The 22,033-nt window shown below is 47.3% G+C and overlaps 2 protein-coding genes across 2 annotated transcripts; both read left to right on the top strand.

The window, feature by feature from the left end:
* The first annotated feature begins 10,395 nt into the window (after positions 1-10,395).
* Positions 10,396-12,040, top strand: LOC120111608 (UDP-glycosyltransferase 72B1-like). Its single transcript, XM_039129140.1, has one exon. The coding sequence runs from the start codon at positions 10,505-10,507 to the stop codon at positions 11,963-11,965; it is 1,461 nt and encodes a 486-aa protein (XP_038985068.1). The 5' UTR covers positions 10,396-10,504; the 3' UTR covers positions 11,966-12,040.
* Positions 12,041-19,098: 7,058 nt separating this feature from the next.
* Positions 19,099-20,822, top strand: LOC120111609 (UDP-glycosyltransferase 72B1-like). The gene has a single exon (XM_039129141.1). It carries the CDS (start codon positions 19,297-19,299, stop codon positions 20,704-20,706), a length of 1,410 nt encoding a protein of 469 aa, XP_038985069.1. The 5' UTR covers positions 19,099-19,296; the 3' UTR covers positions 20,707-20,822.
* Positions 20,823-22,033: the final 1,211 nt, after the last annotated feature.

The following is a 22,033-nucleotide window of genomic DNA, read 5'->3' on the forward strand; positions in this document are numbered from 1 at the left end:
TATTACACTAGATTGACTGAATGTAGTTCATGAACATGGGTGATCGAAAATTTACCTAGCTCCGAGGAGCTGTGAAGCCTTTCCGGCGAGCTACTGTATCTCCTCCGGCGGCTCAGTTGCGTTGACGAGCTGGGGGTATCTGCTCCTCTGTTGCTTTCGATCCTGCTCCTTTGCACAGAAGAAGAGAGTGAGAGGTAGTGAGAGGGTGAGGGATGAAGCATCCCTAAGAAGAGTCCCTGGGTTCTTATAGCCCTGGGGGGGGGGGGCGGAAGAGTGGTGGTGATCGTGTCTGTTAGGTGGTTGTAATCGCCGGACAGCTGGCAATTACCGCCTCCATCTTCTTCCTGAAAGGCTACTTAGATTTTCAGATGGGCCGGCCAGGTTGGGCTTTGGCCCATTAGTCCACTGTGTGTGGGCTGGTCCTCACAGTTCCTCCCTGCTTTACTCTGTCAAATTTCGTTGGATTTTATAATAAAACACGAACAGAAAATCGAAGAAGAAAATGCGGCCGTACTGCCAGCCTTGAGAGGAGATTCTTTCCATCAGGCAAGAACTTTGGGGGATGGAGGATAACCTTCCTTTGCGAAATCAAGGCCATGGTTTCCCAACTAGACCAAAAAGAAGAGAGATGTATTTTGGCCGAGAGATTTCGTTCTCCACTCCTGCAGAGATGGATAGCTGGATATCCAAAGAGAGGGCAACGTACGCAGGCCAAAGTAGACTTGGTGGGATCAAATAGTATAAAATTAATATCTTAGCCTAAGTTCCATCGGAGTGTATCCTTCTGTTTTTGGATTAAGCTTCAGATTTTACTTTTTTATTTTTTTTACTAAAACAGATAATTTATACATTTTCAGTATGGATACATCTCATAAGGTCAGAAAATAACAAATTCCGGAACGCTCTAAGCAGCTCCCCTTTTCCAACCTACAGAGTGCTCCCGGAGTGACTAGCTACATACGAAGCCATCCAATCCGCGGCACCGTTTGCCTCTCTGAAGATATGCTTGGCCTGAGATTGTTTTTCTTTTTGAAAAGCACTAAAGACACCCTGCAAATTTCAACTGTAGAGAGGCATATATCGGTATATGTAGGCAAAAACAAATATGTATGTATGTATATTACTTTCTTTTATGTATTTAGGCTAAAAAAATAGGAATAAGTGAAGGACAATAATTAAGTCACTGGTACATAATACCCCGTAACTTGATCAACTTAACCAATTAGCATCTCAAACTTTCAGCATTCTAGGTACCCCCTATCCGTTCCTCCATATCTACACAAGCAAATCATGCAAAACAGGTTTATTATTTTTAGCCAAGAAATCAGTTAAAATTCTCCTTTGAAGGCCAGTCATCTTATTTGCACGATATGTTTGTGCCCTAGTTGAAGTCGGTCTTCTTATCTAAGTTACTGCCCTAACTTGACCTGATTCTCCATGTTGGGCCCTTATGCAGTCATTTCCCTATTTTTGCTTCAATGCTGTATGGGAGCCGAGGCGTACTATCACTGGCCTATATTGGTTTTTTTTTTTTTTTTTTTGCTAAAGCGGGTAATTCATACAACACGGGTACGAATACACCCAATAGAGTCAGAAAACAAAAGGTCCCGAAGTGCTCCGGGCATCTCTCTCTCTCCATACCATAGGGTGTCTCCTGAGTGGCTCGCAACATATGCCGCCACCCAGTCGGCCGCCCCATTGGCCTCACGGTATACATGCATGGCTCGGAATGTAACACACTCCCTTGCCATCTCAAAAATGTCGAACAGTAAGGGATGGACCCCCCCATGGCTGCTTGGGCCCTTTCGGACCCAGCTGATCACAGTAGCCGAATCTCCCTCTAAAAGGATAGACCGCGCCTGAAGCACTCGCCGCGCATAGCACAAGCCCGTCCAAGCCGCCCGCAGCTCTGCCCCAGGTACCGAAGTGTCAAAAAGATGGCAGCCCCCCGCTGCCACTGCGCCAGCACTCGGCCCCCTGATGACGAATCCCGCCCCTCCTCTCCTACCTCCATCCAAAACTGAGCCGTCAAAGTTGACCTTGAGGAAGCTCGGGGGTGGGGGCTCCCAGGTAAAGAATACCCTATGTGGAGCAGCCGAAGCAGTGTGGGGGCCCCAGATGTCCCGAGCTGTCAAAGGTCTGTAGGCTAGGTCTACATGTGTGATCTCTGCTGCCTGTGCTCGAGCCCGCTCCATCACGAACCGTGGAGATAGCCTGCCCTCGCCAAAGATCCGGGCGTTCCTGGCTAACCATACCTGGTAAGCTGAACAGGACGCCTGAATAGCCATGCTGCGCATCTGTGGAATACCAGCCCATCGCTGAACCGCCTCCAAAAACCAATCCCTCCGGCTCCAAACCTCCTCCGGAATCTCAGTCAGGCTCCACACACCTCGCGCCCGGTCACACTGGAAAAGCACATGATCCACCGACTCGTCCATCCCACAATCTGGGCATAGGGGGGAAAGACTCACTCCTCGTCCACTCAACACTGAGCACGTCGGCAGACGCTCCCAGGCCACCTTCCAGAGGAAAAGAGCGACCCTCGGATGTAGCCCAAACCTCCACACCCAGCCACAGTCCAAGCCTGGCACTGACATCCGCTGAATAGCTCGAGAGACATCACCGACCCCAACTCTCGCTCTACAAGTAGTGCTCCAAACCCTAACATCTGGGCCTGCGGATCCCGGAATGGGGAGCGTCCGAACCCGCTCCGCCAAATGCTCTCCAAACAACTGGCCAAGTCTGTCACCATCCCACTCCGCCGTCCCTGGCCTGAGAAGGTCAGAAACTCGAAGCCCCTCTACTCCCTCGCCACTAAACATCGTCGGCCATAATCTCAATGGGAGTGCATCCACCCACGGATCCTCAATCACATCAATGCTCCGTCCGTCGCCGACCAGCCATCTGGACTGTGCCAGGGCCATCGGCACATACCTCCCGATCTCTCGCCACATAAAGGAAAACCTCCGGCTGCCGACCGCCTGCACAGTGGCTCCGCCTCGACCATATCTAGCAGTCATGATCTGGCTCCAAAAACTATGTGGCTCGAGAACAAACTGCACCGCTCGCCGTGCCAGAAGGGCCTCGCGCCGCGCCAGGAGTGACTGCACCCCGAGGCCACCCTCACGCAGGGGCAAGCATACTCTCTCCCAAGCCACCAGATGTACTCCATGACCCCTCCCACAAGAGCCCCATAGGAAGCTCCTCATGAGCCTCTCGATCTCCTCCAGGACCCTCTTTGGCAAGACAGTATGTGCCATCAGATAAATGGGCATGGAAAATAGTACTGACCTGATCAGCGTCAACCTGCCCATCATAGAGAGTGATGATGCTCTCCAACCCTCTAGCCTGCTCCGCACCCTCTCCAACAAGATAGAGCACTCCGCCACCCGCAGTCTCCTCCCTGTGAGGGGGACTCCTAGGTAAACCAGGGTCCCCTCGTCCTCCTGCATCCCCAAAATCGCCCGTACCTCCCGTCGTGTCCTCCGCTCCGTGCTCGGACTGAAGTATATGGCAGATTTTTGGAGGTTGACTCTCTGCCCAGACATCTCACAGTATCCCTCCAAAACTCCTTGAAGAGCTCTCGCATCAGTCTCTCTCGCCCTGGCGAGCAAGAGGCAGTCGTCTGCAAAAAGTAAGTGAGAGATGGGGCGGGCACCCGGGGCTGGGCTATAGGCTACCAACTCCCGGTTCCCACAAGCAACATGCAAAGCACGTGATAGTACATCAGAGCAAATGATAAATAGATACGGGGAGAGAGGACATCCCTGACGAAGACCCATGGTGGCTCGAAAGAAAGGCGATGGTGTGCCATTGATTAGGATGGAAAAATTAGGCCCGTGCACACATCCCAATATCCAGTCAATCCAAATCTGGTGGAATCCGAAGCTCTCTAGCGCTCGCCGAAGGAAATCCCACCGTATCCGGTCATAGGCGCGCTCCATGTCCAGCTTTACTGCCATCAAACACCGCCTCCTCGAGGCGCGCAGTAGGTCCCCCATCATCTCTTGTGCTAGCAGAATATTGTCAGAAATATTCCTCCCCCCCACAAAAGCTCCCTGCTCCTGGCTAATGATCCTCGGCAATATATCTTTCATCCTCCTCACCATGATCTTCGCAACCACCTTGTACATAGTAGTGCATAAGCTAATAGGTCTATAGTGACTCGGTTCCGAAGCATCCTGACGCTTCGGTATCAATGTTATAAAGGTGGCCTTCCAATCATCTGCCATCACTGCCCGACCAAAATAAAACTGTACTGCCTCCACCACTCCCCTCCGAATAATGCACCAATATCTCCGAAAGAAGAAAGGTGGGAATCCATCCGGTCCTGGGGCCTTATCCTCGGCCAGACTCCATACCGCCTCCTGCACCTCCATTTCTGACACTGGCCGGATCAAAGTTGCATTTTCTGTCTCCTCAACTCTCACCAGCGGCCTAGGGAGCTGACCTGTGACATGTGTCCCACCATCCTCCGTCCACCTGGATCTGAAAAACTCCAACAGCACCCGTCTCACTGCAGCATCCTCCTCCACCCGTGGACCAACTCCAACCCTCAAGGAACGAATTATGTTCCTCTGCCTCCTGATGACTGCCGATCGGTGGAAAAAACTAGTATTCCGGTCACCATCCCTAACCCACTGAACTCTGGACTTCTGCCTCCAAAAGATCTCCTGCTGGCGGAGCAAGGAATGATGAGTAGCTAGTGATCGTCGTAAGTCCACCATCTCCGCCTCCGTGAGCTCCTCTCCCCGATCCTCCCGCCCCTGGAAATCCACTATCTGAGCCTCCACCCCCTCCAATCTCCGAAAAATATTACCGACGACCTCACGGTTCCATCGACGAAGGCGTCGCTTGGTAAGCTCCAGTCTGCGCGACACCCTCTGCATGGCATCCCCCCGTACTGGCATACCCCAAGCCTCCCTGACCACATCCCAGGACTGGGGGTATGACAACCATAACTTCTCGAACCGGAAAGGACTGTGATGAGTGGACCCCGAAGCTGTGGAAATCAGGAGAGGGCAATGGTCAGATGCAATCCGAGGTAGATGACTAACCTGATAGGATGGAAACCGCTGAATCCAATCTGGGGATGCAAGTGCCCTGTCAATCCGCTCCCACACTCTAGCATGCCCAAGCTGATTGTTGCACCATGTGAAACGAGGTCCTGAGAAGCCGAGGTCTACCAACCCATTCCTCTCCAAGACCTCCCGAAACTCCCTTCTGTCCACAGAATCTGAGTAGGCCCTACCTCCTCTTTTCTCACTGGGGCTTAAAATGCAGTTGAAGTCACCTACCACCATAGTCGGTACTCCCTGGGCCAACAGAGTCGTCAATTCATCCCAAAGGGCTCTCCGAGTCCGGTAGTCAGTACTGGCATAAACCCCACATAGAACCCACGGATGGTCATTTGGTTCCGAAAGTACCATCACTACCTGCTGAGAGCAGTTGCAGATGATATCTACTGAGGCTATCCCACGCTTCCATAACACTAGGATGCCCCCAGACAAGCCCCGAGACTCAACTGCAAAAGATTCCCAATCTACTGCCAATCGCCGCTGCACACGGCGTAACCCATCTCCGGACACCCGGGTTTCACAAAGAAAGCAAATATCCGGGCAATGAATCTGAATTAATCTTTTAAAAGACGACAAGAAAGACGGCTTGGCCGCCCCTCTACAGTTCCAAGCTAGTACCTTCATTAACACACAGAAGAAGAGTTACTGCCCTCTTGCCCCGGGCCGAACACATCTGATGCAGCAGTCGCTTCTCCCTCCATCGATGCCAAAGTGTCTCCCTGGATCACAGCTCTCAGCAAATCTACCACCTTCCCGTGCTCCAAAATTGGTGAAGATGATCCCTGCCCGGAGCCTCCTGACAAACCTCTCCTCACCACAACCCCTGAAGGCGATGGGATGGAACTCTTCATCTCCATTGTGTGCCCCATCACAGGCTTCCCCTTCCCTGATGGCGTACGGGAACGGTCGACCTGTTCCTGGATACACCCAGCCGGAAACACATCAACCATAACCGCACCCGTCCGTGAAGCCGTCTCACCCCCTTCCAACCCCTGTCCGTCGGCGGTGGCCTTCCCATCTCCTCTCCTCGCGGCCGTCTGTAGCGGTGGTACTTCCTCCGCCGCTCGCCTTCCGGTCGGCACGGGAACACCTTCCACCGTCGACGTCTTCTCCATCCGTGCTCCACCGGCAGCATCACCCGCCGGTAGAGGGCGGTTAGTGTCACCCGCCGGTAGAGGGCGGTTAGGGTCCCTCGCCGGAGGCAGGGAGGCGCTCCGGAAGTGTCTCCTCCCTGCCTCCCTCCGGCGAGACGCCAGATCGTCGAACGAGATGGAGGAGACCGATCTGGGGAGGGTCGACCCAGTCGCACCCCATCCCGCTCCGGATCGTTTCTTCGTCGGGCTTCTAGCCCGTTTCATCGGACTTGGACCCCGGCCCAACGGCAGTCCAATTGCAACGGCCTGGTCCGTCTCCGCCTGGCCCATACGACCTCGGGTCACCAGCCCATCCAAACCGACCCGCCCCAGCTCCGCCTGGCCCGGCTCACCCAGAGTCCCAGTAGACTCGGAGTGAAGACTCGGCCCCAACTCAGGATGAGTCTGCCCAAGGTCCGGCGCCACCGAGTCGCCCACCACCCCCGTCTCCGGCGACCGTCGCCTAGCCACCTTGGTTGGCTTCTGCCACCCATCAGTGTCCGCAGGCGACTCCGGGGAGGTCGGCACCACGTGGGAGGGACTCGGCACGGGCTGAACGGCCGGACGCTCCTGTGTTGGGCCGGCACCCGTGCTCGTCGGCGCCGGTGACACTCTGTGCGTGGCTAGCCACGGGCCATAGACTCGTCGGCCGCATTCGCTATCCCCTGCCGGTTCCGACTGGCCACTGGACTCATGGCCAGCCTTCTCCCCCTCAGTCGATTTGTCCACCGGCCCCCCACTCCCGGAAGCCGACCCCGGCGTAGTATATCGGCAACCGCTTCCTCCATGGCCAAGCCGACCACATCGGAAACAGACCGGCGGCAGGAACTCATACTGGAAGGTCTGCCAGAGCTTCCCTTCCTTCCCCCTGATGAACACCCCCGGCCGCACGGGTAATCCGGCGTCCACCTCAACCTTAATCCTCGCATACCCCATGCGACGCTGATCCACCGTGAAGCCATCCGCTTCGATTGGGACTCCGGCCTCCGTTGCAATCGCCCAGATGGACTCCTTGCGCCAGTACTCAAGTGGCAACCCCGGGAGGCGCAACCAGACCACCACCCTATTCACCTCCTTCCTCCCAGGGACGAAGTCGGCCTGCCATCTCTCCACCACCATTAACTGGCCAGCAATGATCCATGGGCCTCTTGCCAGCGCCGCCTCCCTGTCCTCCTCATTCCGGAAACGAATGGCGAAATACCCAGCGGCCATGGGGAAAGCTTCAACCTCGTAGTCCAGTTTCCCCTTTGCTTTCATCTCCCGGGCAGCCCATTCAGCCGGAACTCTCCTTCCCAAGCTCCTCCCAATCACCGCCGTGGAGCTCCAAGCCTCCCTCTCCTTCTCCACCCACTCCGGCGACAGCTCCAGCACTTTCGGAAACCTCCGCTGGACCTCCTCTAACTCCTCGGCTGGGATCTCGTGGTTGGTCCACACGGGAGGTCGGGCCGAGCCCCTAGCCACCTCCGACCAGGACCGCGAGGACCCAGCCTTCCCCGGACCTTGACGCTTCCCAGGCATTGGCGACTTCGTTCCCTCCGTCTCCTTCCCCTTGCCTTTGTCCCCCCGGTTAGCCATCCTCCACCCCCCTCCCCAACTGTTCGGGGAAATGCCACACCGGTAGCACGATTTTTGGCGCACCCGCTCACACCCGCTCAGTTGCCCGCCCACACCGGTAGCTGCTTATCTTCAAGAATAGTTATTGGCCTATATTGGTTAGACTGACGTTTTTGAGCTTAGAACATATTGGCCCTAGCCAGTGTATTTACCTGCTAAATCTTAATCCATTTTTTAATGCTACAGGATTTTAATAATTAAACGTATATATTGAAGTTACACAAGAAAACTGAATATAAATTATGCTTATCGGTCTGTATAGACACAATATTTTTTTCACGTAAAAAATAACGCCATTTGGGATGGGTTAGGGATTGGGAACATACTTCCTACTACAAAGTATTTGGAGGTGCATTTACCTAGAGGTGAACAGGCTGTAAAGTGGATGGCCTCCTTCGTGGTTCACTACTCGAGTGGTTTATTTTGGGACCAATTTGATGCTTACTCCGAAAATTTTTCAGAATAGACTATTTTTGGAAATAATTAATTTTTTGATTTTTTTAGATATATTTATACTAAAATATAGTACGAATTTCTGATCTTAGCGCAAGGAAAAAAAAAACGACGCTATTGATGGCCATTGGCTACCATTCCACCTACTCTAAATGACCATTGTTCATGTGTTCTTACTGCACGTTACTCTAGAAAGCATAAAATAACACGATCCACTGCGCCATCCATGTGCGGGCAGCGTCTTCGCAATTCATGCCGATGAAAACGTTTTTCTCGAAAAATAAAACTATTTGCAGTATAGTTATTAAACACCACTCCTGGGCCGGTTTGACCAAAATCTACATTTAAAAATATATCTAAAATTTTAAAAATATATTAAAAAATAAAATAATAGAATATGCATAACTATTTTGATAATTTTTTAATTATTTTTAATTATAATATAAACAGAAAAATCAGGAGTCATTTAAAAACTTAATTTTTTAAAATCTAAAATATATATATAATATAAAAAAGTTAAAATTATTGATAAATTTTATACTATAAATAATAAAGTTTTAAAAATATTCAAAAGACAAAATGTGTAGTATATATTTCATATCCACAGAAGGAAGAATTGATTATTTTTATGTAAATAACTAAGTATGGAACATCAAAATCTGTTTAAAATAACTTCAGCTAGAGACATAAAATAAGCATAATAGAGCATTAATTCTATTAGAATGCCATCGAGTGATCGTGCGTTCTTAGCCCAGCACGCATCACCAAATTTTAGAACCAATCAACAGGTTTGGTCTGTGTTTAATAAATTTGCATGCCAGCTCAAGCGAGAGCGGGTCTTCATATACAACAATGTTAGAGATGGAGTGAGAGTTTTTGAGCTCATATCGCAAGGATCATTAGTTGTGCTTCATGATATTTAGGCTGGCATTTGGATTCCAAATTGCAACTTGCAAGGTGAGGTTGATTTGTTATTACTGCGTTACTTAAAATAATGTTTATTTAGAGTGTTTACTACGGAATAGGGCAAGTTCCAAGTCCTTGTTTTTGTTCTTTTTAATTTCGTGGTAGCTGAAGTCGTCCAACCACTCCGACACAAAGTTCGGCTGGTCATGATGCATGGATATTGGTTTCTCTAAGTTGTCGAGTTGATATACGGGTCACCAGTAACAATGCATAAGCTCTGATTGTTTGATTCATTAAAGCTCATTTTTCTCCTGTTCGAGTTGTTTTGAGTATTTTAGTCTTCCGGCAAGGCTGGACCTTTTCAACTCGATCTTTAATTAAAAAGAATACAATTTCCGTTTAAAGTTCACCAAAATTTGACTTGTTAGAGAGTAGGTAATTTCATCACCCTTTATGTCATCAATATATTTTTTATTATGTTTAGAAGCCACATCGAAGAGAATTAAAATAAAAATAAAATATCTAACGTATTCTATATCAACCCGAAGAATTAGCATCATCGACCATGAGGATAGAGGACATTCAATTCTCAATTTGATTCATTGCAAAATAGCGGGAGTATGAATTATTTAAAATTTCTCTAAATAGGGTTCATGATTATCTTGATTACTCTCATTTTTGTTTTATTGGACTTGTTAGCTCAAACAAGCCCCAATTTGGCTCAATTAATCCACAACATTCATGTTGACTGATAAATAATCTGCCTCTCTCTCTTTCTTCTTTTCTTTTTTTTGTTGGTACAAAGATGGTTCAAATTCATACGGCCAAAGAAATCCAAAAATAATAAAACAAATAAATAACCTAGCGATAAGTAATCTGCCTTCAAGTCACTAAAGCATCAATGCCATTGAATTAGGTACAGCGATCTTCGTCGGCCAATCTTGGTTACCTAAACTAACGGACATTTGGTGGTTCATATCATGCTAAACAAATACTTAAATATTTATCATGTATCATAAAAAAAAAAAAAAACCTTGCTCATTAAATTTCTTCTGTTCATGACATATTGAATATGCTATATAGATTGTGGGAAAAGCAATGGATGGTTTATCTTTTCTCGTGTCAGAGACGCCAGCCCAGTTGCGACTTTCCCTGCGCATAAGTACAAAGACGACAAACTAAAGCCATTAAGCTAATAATAGCTTAATTGCATTCGTTTCCTACAGCAAATCCTCTCCTCTTAATATATGGTGAACATATAGATCACTACTCCCACCTGCACCCAGCCAACCCCAGGCAAGACCAGGTCCAGTTTACCCCATGGAAGACCCCCGGCCTCCCCGCATTGCCCTCCTCTCTAGCCCCGGCCAGGGCCACATCATTCCCTTCGCCGAGCTAGCCCGCCACCTCGTCCTCCGCCAGCGCATCGCCGTCACCCTCATCACCCACCCCGCCGACCCCTCCGCCGCCGTCGACCGGGCGCTCTTCAACAACCTCCCCGACGAAGTCGACACCATCTGCCTCCCCGAATTCCCGCCGAACTCCCCAAATGGCACCACCAAACTGGAGACCCGCGTCTTTGAAACTATAAAGGCCAACTTTCCTCACCTCCGTTCCCTTCTGAGCTCTATTTCCACGTCTGCTCCTCTCGCGGCTCTGGTCATCGATACCTTCTGCATCGACGCCTTGGACGTGGCCTCCGAGCTGGGCATCCCGGCCTACCTTTTCCTCACTTGCTCGTGCACGGCTCTCTCCTTTGCTTTCCACATCCTTACGCTGGACGCCTCATTCCAAGGGGAATACCGGGACCTGCCCGAGCCGGTCCGCCTGCCCGGGTGCGTGCCGGTCCGAGGGGAGGATCTCTTCGAACCGGTACAGGACCGGAGAAACGAGGTATACAATTGGTTTGTCCGCTCCACAAAACGATTTTACGAAACCAAGGGGATTCTGGTGAACAGCTTCGAGGATCTGGAGCCAGAGGCCGTGAAAGGTTTGAAGGAAGCTGACGATATGCCTCCGGTCTATCCGGTTGGGCCGCTGGTCCGGACCGCTCCGGATGAGGAGCACGAGTGTTTGAGGTGGTTGGACCGGCAGCCGCGTGGGTCCGTTGTCTACGTCTGCTTCGGGAGCGGGGGAACGCTGACATGCGCTCAGACGAGGGAGCTGGCTTTGGGTCTGGAGAGGAGCGGCCAGAGATTCCTGTGGGTGGTGAAGAGCCCACATGAACGTGAGGTTAATGGCACGTACTTGGGGGACAAGGGGAATAAAAATCCCTTGGACTTCTTGCCTGAGGGATTCCCGGAGAGGACCGAGGGCGTGGGCTTTTTGGTCCCTTCATGGGCCCCGCAGGTGGCGGTGCTCGGCCACGCCTCCACCGGAGGGTTTATATCGCACTGCGGGTGGAACTCGACGCTCGAAAGCATCATGAAAGGCGTGCCGTTAATTCCATGGCCGCTATTCGCGGAGCAAAGGATAAATGCAGCGATGCTCGCTGAGGATGTGGAGGTGGCGCTGAGGCCCAAAGCAAGCGAGAGTGGTCTAGTAGAGAGGGATGAGATCGCGAGTGTGGTTAAGCGTTTGATGGAAGGGGAAGAAGGGAAGAGATTGCGGAAGAGGGCAAAGGAGCTCAGACATGCAGCAGCTTGTTCTCTCGGACAAGAAGGGTCTTCAGTCAGGGCAACGTCGGATGTGGCCCGTGAATGGATGGATAGGATAGGAGGGATAGGAGGGTCTGACGGCAAAAAAAATAAAAATAAAAATGGATATGATGGGAGGGTCTGACGATTCCTAAGCTGCTATCGCACCTGCTACTTTATTAGTTATTTTTGAATCTCCTATAGTTATCGAGATTCCTGGTTGAAATGTGATATGGTATTTTATAGCTCTGTTCCTTAAAAGTAGTGTCCATTTGGTTTGGCCAACGGGCAACCACCACCCGATACGACAAAACTCTTCGATAATGGGCCTGTCTTAGCGCGCAAAATGTATAGGTTTCCTCGAAGTCGAAATTATTAAGTTGATGCGGAGGATCACAACTCTATACAAAATCCCTGAGCGTTTTAATTTATTGGGAGGTAACTGGTAGGTTAGACCTCTCCTGAGCATTTGGATGCAACGTTAATGTGCAGTTCTCATTCTGATCCGCTGCATATTTTGAATCCACCGGCCGATAGGGCACATGATCATCCTAAGTTTGTGCTACCACCGTTCTACTGAGCGCATTGGCTCGCAAGAGAGCCCATTACTTATGTTCGATCTGCACCATCCATGCCGATGCATATGAGTTATGTTAAACTTAGTCGAGCAAAGTCCCCAATGTCATCTTGCCTCTAAGATTCGTGGGGAGGACAAGGGCTTGGCCTTATGGTTCCTCTCTCTCTTCTTTTTTTTTAGGGGGGATAAAAACGACAATTCATATAGCTTTTAAATAGGTATAGGCAGCCAAGTTAAAAGAAAAAAAATGAAACAACGAAGAAAAAAAATATCAGTGGTCTTGGTCCAAATAAAATGTTCGAAGTGTCGGGTAACGAAGGAGGCAATCCAATCTGCAGCTCCGTTTACCTTCCGAAATGCATATACTGTCTGGAAGGACTCTATCCTCCTGACTAGTCTACGAGTCTCATTGATCAACGGGTGACCATCCCCATATCAGTTCACTCTCCATATCCAATCGATCACCATGGAGGAGTCTCCTTAAGGTGGATCCTCTCTGCTCCAAAAACTCTCATCGCCTTTGTGGTTTCTTCATGGGCCATTCATTTGGGGATTTTACGACGCGCTGTGCACGAAGCGCTACACTGAAATAGCGTCTTGCAAGCAGTCCTGCTGTTGTTTGCGTGGCTACCGTGTGCGGAACAAAAAGATGAAGGGTGGCTTTGGGGCTCGAAGTAAGCGAGAACTCTCTGGTATAGAGGGAGAAATAGAAAGGGGTCATTGGAAATGTAATAGAGGGTGAAAAAGGGAAGAGAGATTGGGAGGGAGAGTGGTGATCAGGGATGCAGCAGTTTGTGCTTTTTGCAAGTGAGGATCCTCAGCCTAAGCAGTGTCGGAGATAGGCGGCGACTGGCGAGTGAATGCACGAAAAGGGCCAGAGGAAGTGATTCTTGAGCTGGTATTGCAAATTATAATCGAATATTAGGTTAACGTTAAGGTCTCCTGATTGTATATGTTATGCTGGTATTTTGTTGCTGTGGTTCTCACCTTTGCCAATTCTATTAACATGCAGTTGGACGGTCCGGAGATGGAGAGCTATAACTAAAGTTGGACGAACCATCCGGTTTGGGATGTACCAAACCGAACCATGAAAAATTAGGACAGTTCGCTCGATTGATTTGGATCCATTGGATTAAATATTTGAAAAGATGTCCACCGTATTAGGGTCCATTTGACTAAAAAAATTGCTTAAAAAGTCCTTGCACCACCGGCTCGATCATTTGAGAAACCCACGTGATTGCCACTCACCTATGCAATCGGCTCGAAGCACCTTCCCACCCCTTCTCACACTTGGAGCAAATCCCCCTCACTTGCAACATCACCGGTAAGGATCCTCTCTCTCTCGCTCTCCTCCCACTCCCTTTCTCTCTCCCTCCCTCCTTACTGGGTTAGGGTCAGGTTGTAATCCTCCCCTTTCTTTCTCTCTTCCTCGCTTACTCTCTCCTCCTCTCTTCTTCTCATTTTCTCCCTCTCCCCCCTTGTCTCTTTGTTTTCCATTCACCTTGAATCGGTAGCCTATATGTCCGGCAAATCTTGCCTATAACTCTCTCTTTCCCATCATCATCCTAAATAACGGGCCCATGGTATCAAACCCACCCATGCTTAATCTAACCATTCATGCCTCATAGACAAGTAATCAGCACGCCTTCAAGGCCCCGACCAAAAAGTCACTGCAATATTGGTATGCATAAATGGACTTGGATGGCTAATTAACATTTGTCTTCATTATCCATCTTGTTTATTTGAACTGGCCGTGAACCCCAGATTAATAATAATAATAATATGATATTTTTGCATGAATATTCTTCTAAATATCAAATTTTGTATGGATACTCTTTCAAACTTGATATTTGCACGTATACCCTAATAAAAAAGTTGTTTTGCTGCTTTAGTCATTTTTTTTATCCTTGTTTTTGTATATATACATGAGCTATCTAACGCTACTAAAAAATTTACAATTTCAAATTAAAATAATTAAAATATTCTTAATAGGTAGATATGAAATGAAAAAAAAAAAAAGAAGAAAAAAAGAAAAAAAAGAAGCTGTTTGCAATGCATGACCAAGCCTATCTTGGTGTAATTGAGCTTGCCGGCTCAGGATCAAGCCTAGTAAGGATTGGGCCGAACCCGAGATCACATCATTTGGGTCTGTGAAAGTACAACATACGGAAGTTTGAGAAGTCCTCGAAACCCCGGAGCAAAAGGTCGCCGATTGGGAGGCGAGTTGGGAATAGCAACTTTGACCCCCACGCGGGGCGTGGTGAGGGTTGGGGTCAAAAGTCCTTGGATCTGGTCGGCAACGACGGTTTTGGTGCCTCTGATGTGCTCCGGCGGTGGTGGCCGAACTTCGGAGCCAGCGATTGATGGAGTTTTCTCCGATCTTCTCCAGCATCGGTGGCCGGCAACATCGCTCGGCAAGGAAGAAGACGAGACGTTTCTTGACGAAGAAGACGCGTCCTTCCATGGAAGACGCGTGTCTTTCGGAGGGCCGATTTCAACATCCCGCACAACGGATTTTTTTTTTTTCCGGCTTATGCATGACCAGTGGGCTTTGGGCCTATTCGTTGGTCCATCTATAAGGGCTTCTGCTTGAAGTCGTGGGTCGCTGGGCTCCGCCCTTCCGTCGTGAGAGGAAGGTGAGAAAGGCCTTAGAAGGCAGCTGTGGCCTAGTTAGGCCGTTCTACAATTAAAAAGATCGTGTCAATTCAATTAGCAGATGACTTAATGTAGCTTTTCTTCTATGTAATTTTTTACGTATGGTATTGCTGTCGGCTTTGTTATTAGCATAAATGGTTCCAAGAGACACTTCTTGGCTTCGCCCGTTATTTAATTAGGGAAATGCCTCTGGACTCTTCTGTGCACATCAATCAGAGACTCTGAGCATGCCAGGCTTGTTGGATCCAACAATGAATGTGGATATGTTGGCAAGTAATATAAACCGTCGGTACCTTCTGTATGCTACGTAGCCAAATGGTACTCAAGTCACATATATTTTAATTGGATTCAAGGCTGGCTTCATGCACTGGGTATGTGAGATGCATAAGTTCTTAGTAAAAAATCAGCTATTATCCCCTAAGTGTTCATAGATTTTTCTCCTATTTCCATGACACTAAAGATACCCGCACATTAGTTAGTACCTTCTCTATTTCACTATTTCTTAAAAAACATTATTTCTTCAAATCAAAATGAACAAAGGATGAATCAAAAGGATGCGTTTATAACATATAAAAGTGCTCAAGAAGAACATTGAACATCTTATCTTATCATGCATACTTTGTATCCCAGGATACACCACTGATATGGTACGAATGGTATAGGATATTATTTTCTTTCTAGGAACAGTTGAGTTGGGATCTTCTCGGATATGGATTAAACAGGAGAGGTCCAGCTCCTAGTTATCAACCATTCATATACTATAAAATGACATAATTTGGTGAGACCTGTGATATATCTACCCGTAATTTATCCTTGGTTTTCTCAATCATCCATGGAACTACAGGACATCGAGAATTAGTGGTCGGAAACTAAACCTTTCTGTTTTAATTCTGAACTAGAAAATATTACCCATCTGGTATTTCGGAGAAGGAAATGCTGTCCATTGGAATTAGAATAGCTTCATGGTGCGTCACATCACAAACCCATGAAGCCATTTTTTTTTTTTTGGCTTCTTCTCTGTTTTGTTCTGTTCCTCTCTGCCTTACTCTGTAAAATTTCGTTCGATTTTGCTTGTCAATGATAATAAAACACGAGCAGAAAATCGAAGAAGTAAATGCAGCCGTACTGCCAGCTTTGAGTGGAGATTCTTTCCATCAGGCAAGAACTTTGGGGGAACGGGGATAGAGAGGATAACCTTCCATCGGAGTGTATCCTTCTCTTTTTGGATTAAGCTTCAGGCTGTTTCCTTTTCGAAAAGAACCATAGACACCCGCAAATTTCAACCGTGGAGAGGCGTATATCGGTATATGTAGACAAAAACATACAAATATACATACATACATATATATATATATATATATATATATATATATATATATATATATATATATATGCTAAAAAAATAGGAATGAGTGAAGGACAATAATTAAGTCGCTGGTACATAATACCAGCTCGTAACTTGATCAACTCAACCAATTAGCATCTCAAACTTTTAGCATTCTAGGTTTTAATACCATATCCGTTCCTACTCATCTACCCAAGCAAATCATGCAAGACAGGTTTATTATTTCTAGCCAAGAAATCAGTTAAAATTCTCCTTTGAAGGCCAGTCATCTTATTTGCACGATATGTCTGTATCCTAGTTGAAGTTAGTCTTCTTATCTAAGTTATTGCCCTAACTTAACATGATTCTCCATGTTGGGCCACTTATGCATTCATTTCCCTGTTTTTGGTTCAATGCTGTATAGGAGATGGGGCGTACTATCACTGGCCTACATTGGCCAGACTGACGTTATTGAGCTTAGAACATATTGGCCCTAGCCAGTGTATGTACCTGCTAAATCTTAATCCATTTTTTAATGCTACAGGCTTTTAATAAATTACACGTATATATTGAAGTTACACAAGAAAACCGAATATAAATTATGCTTATCGGTCAATATAGACACAATATTTTTTTCACATGGAAAATAACGCCATTTTGGATGGGTTAGGGGTTGAGAACACACTTCCTACCACAAAATATTTGGAGGTGCATTTATCGAGAGAGAAACAGATTATGGTCTTTTTTTCGTGGCTCACCATTCGAGTCTTGTACTTTTGGACCATCTTGATGCTTGCTCCAAAATAAAATTTTAGAATAGATTATTTTTTGATTTTTTTAGATATATACTTACTAAAATATAGTACGAATTTCTAGTTTTATCGCAAAGAAAAAAAAAACTGACACTATTGATGGCCATTGGCTACCATCCCATCTGCTCTAAACGGCCATCGTTCACGTGTTCTCGGTGCCCGTTACTCTAGAAGGCAGAAAATAACACGATCCTCTGCGCCATCCACGTGCGGCAGCGTTTCCGCAATTCATGCCGGTGAAAACGTTTTTCTCGAAAAGAAGAACCATTTGCAGCATAGTTATTAAACACCACTGCTACGAAATCGGCCGGTTGGACCAAAATCTACATTAAAAAATATATAAAAATTAACATAATAGAATATGCATAACTATTTTGATAAATTTTGAACTGTTTTTTAATTATAATATAAGCAGAAAAATCAGGAATCATTTAAAAATTTAATTTTTTAAATCTAAAAATTATATATATTGCAAAAAAGTTAAAATTATTGATAAATTTTATATTATAAATAATAAAGTTTTAAAAATATCCAAAAGACAAAATGAGCAGCATATATATATTTCATTATCCACCGAAGGAAGAATTGATTAATTACTTTTATGTAAATAACTAAGTATGGACTATCAAAATCTATTTAAAATAACTTCAGCTAGTGACGTAAAATACCGTCGAGTGATAGTGCGTTCTTAGCCCTGCCCGCTTCACCAAATTTTAGATCCAATCAATAGGTTTGGTCTGTGTTTAATAAATCTGCATGCCAGCTCAAGCCAGAGCGGGTCTTCGCATGCAACAATGTTAGAGATGGAGTGATAGTTTTTGACCTCATATCCCAAGTATCATTATTCATTAGTTGTGATTCATGATATTTAGGCTGGCATTTGGATTCCAAATTGCAACTTGGAATGTGAGGTTGATGTGTTATTACTGTGTTTCTTAAAATAAGGTTCATTTAGCTTGTTTACTACGGAATAGGGCAAGTTCCAAGTCTTTGTTTTTGTTCTTTTTAATTTCGTGGTAGCTGAAGTCGTTGCTTTATTTTATAAGTCCAACCACTCCGACCCAAGTTCAGCTGGTCATGAATGCATGGATATTTGTTTCTCGAAGTTGTCGAGTTGATATACGGGTCACAAGTTACAATGCATAAGGTCTGATTGTTTGATTCATTAAAGCTCATTTTTCTCCTATTCGAGTTGTTTGAGAGTATTTTGGTCTTCCGGCAAGGCTGGACCTTTTCAACCCGATCTTTAATTAGAAAGAATACAATTTCCGTTTAAAGTTCACCAAAATTTGACTTGTTAGAGAGTAGGTAATTTCATCACTCTTTATGTCATCAATATATTTTTTATTATTTTTCGGAGCCACATTGAGAAGAATTTGGTACAAAATTAAAATAAAAATAAAATCAAACTGGCATATTCTATGTCAACCCAAAGAATTAGCATCATCAACCATCGGGATAGAGAACATTCAATTCTCAATTCGATTCATTGCAAAATAGCGAGAGCATGAATTATTTAAAATTTCTCTAACTAGGGTACATGATTATCTTGATTACTCTCATGTTTGTTTTATCAGACTCGTTAGCTCAAACAAGCCCCAATTTGGCCCAATTAATCCACATCATTCATGGTTGACTGATACGTAATCTGCCTTTAAGTCACCAAAGCATCATTGTAATTGAATTAGGTACATGAATGGGCTCACATTAATTGGACAGTTTCTTAGCCTCGACTTCGTCTGCCCATCTTGGTTGCCTAAACTAATGGGCATTTGGTGGTTCACATATATCACGCTAAAAAAATATTTAAATACTTATCACGTATCATAGAAAAAGAAAAGATCCTTGCTCATTAAATTTCTTCTGTTCATGGCATATTGAATATGCTATGGATGTCGCAAAAGCGATGGATGGCTTATCTTTTCTCATGTCAGAAACGCCTGCTCATTTGCGACTTTCCCGCACATAATTACAAAGACGACAAAATAAAACCATTAATAGTTTAATTGCATTCGTTTCCTACAGCAATCCGCTCCGGTTAATATATAGTGAACATGTAGATCGCCACCCCCAACCAACCCCAGGCAAGACCAGGTCCAGTTTACCCCATGGAAGAACCCCGGCCTCCCCGCATTGCCCTCCTCTCTAGCCCCGGCCTGGGCCACATCATTCCCTTCGCCGAGCTAGCCCGTCACCTCGTCCTCCGCCAGCGCATCGCCGTCACCCTCATCACCCACCCCGCCGAACCCTCCGCCGCCGTCGACCGGGCTCTCTTCAACAACCTGCCCGACGAAGTCGACACCGTCTGCCTCCCCGAATTCCCGCCGGAGGACTCCTCGAATGGCACCACCAAACTGGAGACCCGCGTCTTTGAAACTATAAAGGCCAACTTTCCTCACCTCCGTTCCCTTCTGAGCTCTATTTCCTCGTCTGCTCCTCTCGCGGCACTCGTCATCGATACCTTCTGCATCGACGCCTTGGACGTGGCCTCCGAGCTTGGCATCCCGGCCTACCTCTACTTCACTTGCTCATGCACGGCTCTCTCCCTTTCTTTCCACATCCTTACGCTGGACGCCTCATTCCAAGGGGAATACCGGGACCTGCCCGAGCCGGTCCGCCTGCCCGGGTCCGGGTGCGTGCCGGTCCGAGGGGAGGATCTCTTCGAACCGATACAGGACCGGAGAAACGAGGTATACAAGTGGTTTGTCCGCGTCACAAAACGATTTTACGAAGCCAAGGGGATTCTGGTGAACAGCTTCGAGGATCTGGAGCCAGAGGCCGTGAAAGGTTTGAAGGAAGCTGACGGTATACCTCCGGTCTATCCGGTTGGTCCGCTGGTCCGGACCGCGCCGGATGAGGAGCACGAGTGTTTGAGGTGGTTGGACCGGCAGCCGCGTGGGTCCGTTGTCTACGTCTGCTTCGGGAGCGGGGGAACGCTGACATGCGCTCAGACGAGGGAGCTGGCTTTGGGTCTGGAGAGGAGCGGCCAGAGATTCCTGTGGGTGGTGAAGAGCCCACATGAACGTGAGGTTAATGGCACGTACTTGGGGGACAAGGGGAATAAAAATCCCTTGGACTTCTTGCCTGAGGGATTCCCGGAGAGGACCGAGGGCGTGGGCTTTTTGGTCCCTTCATGGGCCCCTCAGGTGGCGGTGCTCGGCCACGCCTCCACCGGAGGGTTTATATCGCACTGCGGGTGGAACTCGACGCTGGAAAGCATCATGAAAGGCGTGCCGATAATTTCATGGCCGCTATTCGCGGAGCAAAGGATAAATGCAGCGATGCTCGCTGAGGATGTGGAGGTGGCGCTGAGGCCCAAGGCAAGCGAGAGTGGTCTAGTAGAGAGGGATGAGATCGCGAGTGTAGTTAAGCGTTTGATGGAAGGGGAAGAAGGGAAGAGATTGCGGAAGAGGGCAGAGGAGCTCAGTCATGCAGCAGCTCGTTCTCTCGGACAAGAAGGGTCTTCAGTCAGGGCAACGTCGGAGGTGGCACGTGAATGGATGGATAGGAGGGCCTGACGATTCCCAAGCTGCTATCGCACCTGCTACTTTATTAGTTATTTTTGAATCGCGTGTCGTTATTGAGATTCCTGGTTGAAATGTGATATGGTATTTTATAGCTCTGTTCCTTAAAAGTAGCGTCCATTTGGTTGGCTTACAGTAGCCAAATTAGCACAAGTTGACAATAAGCAAGCGTGAACTCCATGCTTGATTTCGTCAGGCCAACAACCACCCGATGCGATCGAGAAAACTCTCCGATAATGGACCTGTCTTAGCGCTCAAAATGTATAGGTTTCCTCAAAGTCGAAATTCTTAAGTTGGTGCGGAGGATCACAACGATATACAAAATCCCTGAGCGTTTTAATTTATTGGGAGGTAACTGGTAGGTTATACCTCTCCTGACCATTTGGATGCAACGTTAATGTGCAGTTCTCATTCTGATACGCTGCATATTTTGAATCAACCGGCCGATAGGGCACCACCCAATGCCGATGCATATCAGTTATGTAACTTAGTCGAGCAAAGTCCCCAGTGTCATCTTGCCTCTAGGATTCGTGGAGAGGTCAATACTAGTGTCCTTCACGGGCCATTCATTAGCAATACTAGGCCATATCTCGACTGGGGATTTACACGGAAACTCTACGTTGAAACAGCGTCATGAAAGCGGTGCCGCTGTTGTTTGCGCGGCCACCGTATGCGTAACAAAAAGATGAAGGGTGGCTTTGGGGCTCGAAGTAAGCGAGAGCGATCTGGTATAGAGGGAGAAATAGAAAGGGGTCATTGGAAATATAATGGAGGGTGATGGAAGAGATTGGGAGGGAGAGTGGTGATTAGGGATGCAGCTGTTTGTGCTTTTTGTAGGGGTGGACCCTCAGCCAGAGCAGTGTCGGAGATAGGCGGCGACTGGCGAGTGAATGCACGGAAAGGTCCAGAGGGAGTCATTGCTAATTCTTGGGCTGGTATTGCAAGTTATAATCAAATATTAGGTTGGCATTACGGTCTCCTGATTGATATGTGTTGTGCTTGAAATCTGGCCTGAGGATGACCACGCCAGAGGAAGTCGAGGAGATGCCAGCGGCGACGGAAAAAGAGAGCTACTTCCTACGCTCCGGGGTACCTGCCTTCGATAGCTAGGTTAGCCGGGCCTTTTTGAGCAGAGGAGGAGCTTTCTGAGTGCCTTTGATGATCTCTTGTAACTTAAGAACGCTTTTAATAGCTTATCATGGCTTACCGAAGGTCTTTCCCAACCTCCTTTTTATATGGTGAAGGTTTCAGCCGTTATCTGAAATCTCGATCAATTCGTGATCAGCTGGCCATCAGTTGGAGGCGGCGTACAACACGGAGA

Source organism: Phoenix dactylifera, chromosome 8 (genome assembly GCF_009389715.1).
Source record: "Phoenix dactylifera cultivar Barhee BC4 chromosome 8, palm_55x_up_171113_PBpolish2nd_filt_p, whole genome shotgun sequence".
In the NCBI taxonomy this organism is placed as follows: Eukaryota; Viridiplantae; Streptophyta; class Magnoliopsida; order Arecales; family Arecaceae; genus Phoenix; species Phoenix dactylifera.

Coding starts and splice junctions, on each gene's coding strand:
- LOC120111608 (XM_039129140.1), top strand. CDS start 10,505: ATGGAAGACCCCCGGCCTCCCCGCATTGCCCTCCTCTCTAGCCCCGGC.
- LOC120111609 (XM_039129141.1), top strand. CDS start 19,297: ATGGAAGAACCCCGGCCTCCCCGCATTGCCCTCCTCTCTAGCCCCGGC.